The 7,467-nt window shown below is 33.2% G+C and overlaps 1 protein-coding gene across 1 annotated transcript; it reads left to right on the top strand.

The window, feature by feature from the left end:
* The first annotated feature begins 2,653 nt into the window (after window positions 1–2,653).
* Window positions 2,654–6,657, top strand: LOC116404064. The gene is made up of 6 exons (XM_031886256.1): window positions 2,654–2,976; window positions 3,049–3,187; window positions 3,625–4,239; window positions 4,470–4,956; window positions 5,650–5,731; window positions 6,301–6,657. Exons 1-6 carry the CDS (start codon window positions 2,947–2,949, stop codon window positions 6,502–6,504), a joined length of 1,557 nt encoding a protein of 518 aa, XP_031742116.1. The 5' UTR covers window positions 2,654–2,946; the 3' UTR covers window positions 6,505–6,657.
* Window positions 6,658–7,467: the final 810 nt, after the last annotated feature.

Below are 7,467 nucleotides of genomic sequence, written 5' to 3'. Positions count from 1 at the left end.
ACTGAAAAGTTAAAATTCGTCGTTTCAATTTATATAAATATAACAAATAATCAAAATATCTATGATCTAATAATAAAATGAAAGTCCACGTTAAAAAAAATTAAGTTTGTCCTCACTTGTCATTGTCTTTTTCTTCTTCTCTTCTCTCTCTAATTTTTTTTAAAATATTGTCATTTGTTCCTCCTTTTCATTTTGTTTATATTCTTTTCTTTTCCTTTCAATAGTAGTTTTTGTTCTTTTCCTTACTATTATCTTTTTCTCTTATGTAATTTTTTTGCTATTCTTTTTAAACTGTTATTTGATTTTTTAAGATCGAGTGTCAAATATAAAAGATAAAAAAATGGTTAAGATATTAGATGGCTAAATGTAAACGATGCTATACTAAAAATAGATAAATCTAAACTATCCTATTTCAAATATAAACAAAAAAATCTTGAAAAAAATCATTGAAATTTGACTATTTTAATTTAAACAATCAAAATTCAAATAAAGTTTAGATTTAGCTACTCAAATTTAAACAATCATTTGTCAAATCTAAACGATCACATTCTAAAACAATTTCGTACAAAATGGTTTAGATTTGGCTACCAAAATCTAAACGAACATCGTGGTATTTTTTATTATGAGCTTATAGACTTTTTTTCATTTTTGAAATTGTTCGTATAAATATTTTGTGGGTGGGTTATATATTTTTTTTAGAAAAAGATTCGTAAATTAAACTTAATTTGTGAAAGGAAATGATTGAAATAAATGTAAAGAAAACAAAGAAAAAGAAGAAGAAGTTCAAATAGTAATTTGGTGGGGAGCTTTGGTTCACTTTTATACAACCTCTATTTTTAATTTAACTTTTTACTGTCAACTTTTATTTCATTTAGGTTCCATTTAATAAAATATTTTATTTTTTTTCTCTTTTCCCCCTGAATAGTACTTGTTCCTTTCTATTTTTATTTACAATAAAAATTCCCTTTCATGAGAAAATATTTAATATTTTAGTTAAATTTAAAAAATTTAAAAATTATTTACAAAATATAACATAATTTTCCTACAGTTGATTTGGATGAATTTTGCTCTACTTTTGTTAATAGTTTCAATATTTTACTATTTTAAAAAATGTGCCTTCTTATAAACTATTTTCATCAATGTATTTTAGTTTTGATTTATTTTGGTCTTTATATTTGTATAATGTTAATTTTGCTCTATCTATTTTTAATATTTGTTCTTTTTAGTCCTCCAACTCGATTTTGGTAATTTGAAAGATGAAATAAAAATGAAAAATTTGAAAGTACATGAACCAAAATTTAAAATACATAGATTGTACATATTAAAAATAGGAGTGTAAATTAGTTCACTTCTAACCCAACTCATATTTTTGGATTAGTTGGATTGGTAACGGAATAGTATTCCTAACCCTCAAAATATGGATTGAGTTGGGTTGAGTTATATTGTTTTTTTTTTTTTTTCATTCTTAACGTTTTACTTTACCCCCATTTTGTTCGATTCCAACCAAATTATTGCTTCTTTCTCGAAACTCTAAAACTGACATCAAACCTCATCTCTAACTTTTTTTGATTGTTTTTTAAAATTCAAAACACACCAGAACTACTAAAAAGGCAAATCTAGTAACTTTTAAATGTAGAAAAAATGCTTAAAATAAATAATCATAACAAGAAGTTCGAGAGGTAAACTGAGAGAACAACGATGAAGGCGGTGAAATGAGAAGCCGATGACAACAAACACTGAGAGGGAGAAGGTAATGCTGGTGACAGTGTGAGATGAGAAGTCAGACAAGAGGGAGAGGGTAACACCAACGACGTCGTGGGATGGTAATGCAAAGAGGGAGAATTCGAAGAGAGGACGAGAAGTCGATGCCTATTCTAACGCCCACAGACGAGTGGATGAGAACCCAATAATGAGAGGGAGAATCGGAGATGACAACCCAGACAAAGAATGTAGTATATATATATATCATTAATTCGAGTTGGATTGCATTGAACCGAATTTTTCAACCTCAATCCCAAACCCAACTCAACCTGATAAAAACTAAAATTTTGAACCCAACCTAACCCAACCCAAATTTTAAAGTATCCCAATTCAAGGCTTATAATATAGGTTGGATAATTCGAGATGTTAGGTTATTTAGGTTATTATTACACTCCTAATTAAAAATACATGATAAGGAAGAACCAAAACTATAATGAAAATTGATGTAATGAAAATGAAATTTGATAGATGGATGATGCATGATAGACTTCAATCATAAATATAGTTGGATTGTTTTTTTTGTTCATGAATATATTACATTTTACTGTTATCGTTGCTATTGATTTTCGGCCCACATAATTTTTCGAATTGAACACTTTTTATCCTTTTATTAGATTACAAGATTTGAGGACAAAATTGAATGCAAACTCTACAATCACATTATGATTACAATTATGAAAAGCAGTAAACAAAGACGACAAAATGATGAAGTGAAGGCCACTGTTTTCCTATTACCATGCATTACCTTACAACTGATATAAAAGTAACCATAGTTTCAATTATGATTGCATAGAATCTTCATAATTAGTTGTACTGTAATGGAGGAAATTTGCAAGAAATTTTAGAGTGAAAAAATTGGAGAATAAAAAAGTGGTTTTCAAAGGTTTTTACTAGAAGAAGACGAAATATGAGAAAAGAAGTCAGCAGAGACAGAGCTGTGCAATGCAGAGATGAAATGGAGCAGTACACACACACACACACACACATGCTTCTTGCTTTCCCTCTCACTCTCACACTCTCTTTCTCTTTCTGAACTTTTGACCATGGATTCTCAATCTCCAACAAAAACCCTCTCTACCCATCTCCCCTTTTCCTCAAATGTAGCCTTCTAACATACATTCCTTAAATCTCTTGTTTTCTTCTCATTCTCCAAATCCAACCACACCCACCACACTTCTTTATTCCATGGACTACGAGAGGATTCTCAAGCCTCAGGTTCTTCCTCATTTCTTATGCTTTTATGTTTGTCTTCACTGTTGTTCATCTGATTGACGCTATTTTGTTCAGCCTCCCGGTGGAGGGGGGTTTTCACCTGGGAAGCTTAGGAATATGTTGCTTGGCTTGGAGAAGAAGAGGAAGGAGGAAGAGGAAGAGCTTGGATCCATTTACGATTTGAGATCTCAAGCTTTGCAGATCGATGAGGCGGGTAAGTTTTTTTTTTTTTTTTTTTTTTTTTTCTTTTGTTTTGTTTGTTTTATGTTCATTGTTTTTGTTTCCTAGAGAGTTGTATGAACGGAATGTTAGAAAATAGAATGAAAAGAAAAAGAGAGAAACAGATTACGTTTTGCTAACAAGGTTCTGTTTATTCATTGTTGTGTTCCAGAACAGAGAAATGATGCATTGTGTTTTCATTTTCAATGTTCACAAGTCATTTGTAGAGATATATTTTATACAGAACCAGAGGGCCTCGATCTTTTTGTGTTTGAAATTTTTTACTTCATACTGCTGCTTGTCTGAGTTGCTGTGCTATTACATGGACATATAGTTTAGGAGTGACATGTTCATGAATTAAAATGAACTTTTGAATTTTACAGTGAGTGAGTCATGAGTGTGCTGTTTTATTGAAGTTGTGATGTTTAATAGGCTGTAGCGCATCTGATATTTGCAAAGATGTGGATGTGGTCAGTGTTCTTCCAGAGTGCTCGACTTCAAAAAAAGCTGATTTACTGGTTTCTGAGATGGTTAGTGAGCATAGATTGAAGGATAATGCTTATAATTCACGACTTAGGATGCAAGACGAGCCTTCTTTTGATTATGACAGTGGGCAGGATGGTTCAACTCTGCTCACTTCAGCCTTTGAGTTCCAGAAGTCAGAGAGGTCCGCACGAGTTCCCCTGGGACCCTTCTCTAAGCCAGCACCATCCAAATGGGATGATGCTCAGAAGTGGATTGCTAGCCCTACTTCAAATAGACCCAAAACAGGGCAATCTCAGACACAAGGTGGACATCTTTTTGGATCACGAAAACTAGGTATTGGTCTTGGGAGTCGTCAACCATCTTTGAAGGTTGTGGTTGAAGTTCCAGATCAGAAAGTGACTGCTTTTGAGGAACCGGATACAAAGCAGATTGATAGTCACGAAGCTAACATTGGAAATGTTGCTCAGAAGTTTGTTTCTTGGGATGCAAATCCATGCGCAGTAGCAGATTCAAATGGCAAGCCTGTGTTGATGATTGAGAGCTCTGTTGGAGAGTCAGCAAGTAAGGACATGAAGTTAATATTAAATTTCAGTGTACTGTATTCTTAATTGCTATCTTGATAGTCTAGCCAGGAAATTTCAGGTAAACTATTTGGGTCCTCATTTTCTATGCAGCTAACAGATATATGAGTTATTCTCCAAAATTAATTGTCTCCTCTCCTGTTATACTACAATAAGAAGTGAAAGGAAAATTGGAATTCACTTTTTCTATTTTTGTTACAACCTTTGCAGTTAGTCTCAGCCAACATGATTCATCTCTGGCCATTCAGACTTCAACTACATTTATTCCTCCTCCCACAACCGCTCGTTCTGTCTCAATGAGAGATATGGGTACAGAGATGACACCTATAGCAAGTCAAGAACCTTCCAGGACTGGAACTCCTGTGAGAGCAACAACACCAATGCGTAGTCCCACTTCTTCAGTACCATCAACTCCTGGTAGAGCAACTTCATCTCCGACCGCTGCCCCTAATGACCGTGTAGATACTAACAAAGAGTTATCTGAAAAGGAGATACAGTTAAAAACTAGAAGAGAGATTGTGGTCCTCGGTACGCAATTAGGGAAACTGAACATTGCTGCATGGGCTAGCAAGGAAGAGGAAGAAAAAGATGCATCGACATCACTTAAAACTGTTGCAACCGAACAACCAACTAAAAGTGTGATAGAAACACGAGCAGCAGCATGGGAGGAGGCTGAAAAAGCCAAGTATATGGCTAGGTAATCTTCATAACATGTTCTACACATTCTGTCAAACCTTGTAGAAAAAGAATATAAAAAGAAAAATAAAAGAAACTTAGCTTTTGGTTGTTTCATTCTCTTGTTATTATTCCTATTCTATCCATATCCTTAATCCCAGATCTCGGCTACTATACTTTGGAGTGGAAAATGTGTCTGGATGAACGGCTTCATTTGATCCATCTTAAAACTGTTTCTAGCTTACTACATTCTCTCTTAACAATTCTTGATAAAGTGAATACTTCCCCGTATCCTCTAGCCAAGGCACTGAGTTCTTTATGAACTAGAACTACTCACTGGGTTGGGAAAGTAGCATAAGCAGCAACGTTATAAAGCTTGTGCTGTGAGTTATTTGAAGAGGGTAACCTGACTACTCTACATACTCCGGCTATATTGAAATGGTGCACAACGTTCAATGATTTGATGTGTTTTATCTCTAAATTGCTAGTAAATTATTATAGTTTACATTTGAATGTTTAAAACTCATTGTTCTGAAAAAGAATGCAGAACCACAAGATCTTGGGTAATTTTAGCCTACAATATTTTAAGCACACTTCTAGTGGTTATAAAAACTAGTAGCGATTCCATTGGTTTCATAATTCTGCACTGCTTTTTTACATGTCTGACTATTCAAGATTACTTTCCAATATTTGATCAACTGCGCATGATCTCCAGGTTCAAACGTGAAGAGATGAAGATTCAAGCATGGGAAAATCATCAGAAAGCAAAAACAGAAGCTGAAATGAGGAGAGTTGAGGTTTGTGCTTACTACTTGATGCTATTCTTGAGCGACATCATCTTTTAGCTGAGAACCATCTATTTTAGCTGTTAAGTTTTCGGTGAGTTATGAACCTGCAGTCAGTTGTGGAATGTTTGCTTTTTCTACATTTGTGCCCGATCAATTATCAATCATAACTTTTTATTAGGTTAAGCCAGTTAGAATTTCTTTTTCTTTTTCAAATGTGTATCATTTAAAGTGCGTTAAAGGGGTTCATTCAAGTCTTTCAGTCAATTTGACTGTCATCTCAGCCCACGTGGGAAAATTTCTAGTGCTATGGTAGTCTAAAAAATTCTTCCTTCCTTTATGGTCCGTATGTCCTACCATAGTACTAGAAATTCTCTCTCAATAGATAGAGTCTATATAGATTTCATGAATGACTAGGGGAGGTAATTTTTGGTTCTGGCTCGAAGTCTAGCACAGTTGAGAGCCTAAAGTTTAATAGTTGCACTCTAACATAGGGCGTTTTGAGCTAAAAAACACAAATATAAAGCCTTGAAGATCAAAATCTTATGAAGGTTGAATTAGTTGTTTTTTGACATATGCAGGTGAAAATAGAAAGAATGAGAGGACAAGCACATGATAGGCTTACAAACAAACTAGCAGCAGTGAGGCACAAAGCTGAAGAAAAGCTAGCAGCAGCGGAAGCGAAGAGAAACCGCCAAGCTGCAATAGCTGAACAACAAGCAGATCATATTCGCCAAACTGGTCGTATTCCTTCTTTATTTTCTTGCTTCTATTGTTGCTCTTGAAATTTGAATACTGTTTCCACTAGTTTATGTGAATGTATTGTATTGTATTTGTGTATACTGTTATACAAAATTCCAGTTCTTTTCGTCTGCATATGGTTGCATGTTTTGTTTCAAATATGAGCTTTTGAAAGAATATATCAGGAGAGTTGCTAATTTCTTGTCCATTTTTCATTTTTTATGTTATCAAATAGGTGGAAAAATGTGCAGTTTTAAGGTCTAGCCTGATGGGTTTGGTTTAACCTTTAAAGTGTTTATTAAAAGAAAAACGATCGTTTTGGAAAAAGTTGGAGTGTTTGACGACCAATCAAAATAGCTTTTGAACACAGAAGTCTATTAAATATGTTGGTTTAAGATAAACCCTAAATCCTATCCACCACCACCGACCAACTCTCACCATCTTCGGCAACCACCAACACCAACTTCGACGATGGCCACCTAGGTGACCAACTTTTGTAAATGAACTAAATAAATTTGCTGATAATAACACACTTTGAGAAAGAATTGTCAAACACATTGAGTGTTTTTTTAAAAGCAATATTTTTATCATCAAGAAATTAGTGTAAATGACAAAATCATTAAAAATATTTATAAAATATAGTAAAATTTATTAATGATACACACTTGTAGGTGCTATAGTGTCTATCAACATTGGTAAAAACTGATAGAAGTGTATTCGTGTTTCTAAGTGTCTATCATTAACACATTCTAAATATTTGTTATATTTTGGTTTATTTTGATATATTTAAAAGCAACTCTCCATCGTAAGTATTGAAATGAAATTGATTTTTAAAAAATCAATCCAAACAAATTAGCAAAAACATTTTTTTAATTTACAATTTAAATCATATTTGAAAAAATGAAAAGAACATGGTAAATCTAGTTTACATTTTTAATTATTTTTAGTATTATCCTTAATGGTGTATGAGGAATTTTTTTAATAATCATATTTTAAAAAATAATATC

This window comes from Cucumis sativus, chromosome 5, assembly GCF_000004075.3.
Source record: "Cucumis sativus cultivar 9930 chromosome 5, Cucumber_9930_V3, whole genome shotgun sequence".
Taxonomy (NCBI): domain Eukaryota; kingdom Viridiplantae; phylum Streptophyta; class Magnoliopsida; order Cucurbitales; family Cucurbitaceae; genus Cucumis; species Cucumis sativus.
This window is presented reverse-complemented; position numbering and strand designations above follow the sequence as displayed.

What these genes read in the sequence shown, in the direction of transcription:
- LOC116404064 (XM_031886256.1), top strand. Translation starts at nt 2,947, where the DNA reads ATGGACTACGAGAGGATTCTCAAGCCTCAG. An exon ending in AGAGGATTCTCAAGCCTCAG is followed by an intron (nt 2,977 to 3,048) that starts GTTCTTCCTCAT and finishes TATTTTGTTCAG; the next exon opens with CCTCCCGGTGGAGGGGGGTT. An exon ending in CTGAAATGAGGAGAGTTGAG is followed by an intron (nt 5,732 to 6,300) that starts GTTTGTGCTTAC and finishes TGACATATGCAG; the next exon opens with GTGAAAATAGAAAGAATGAG.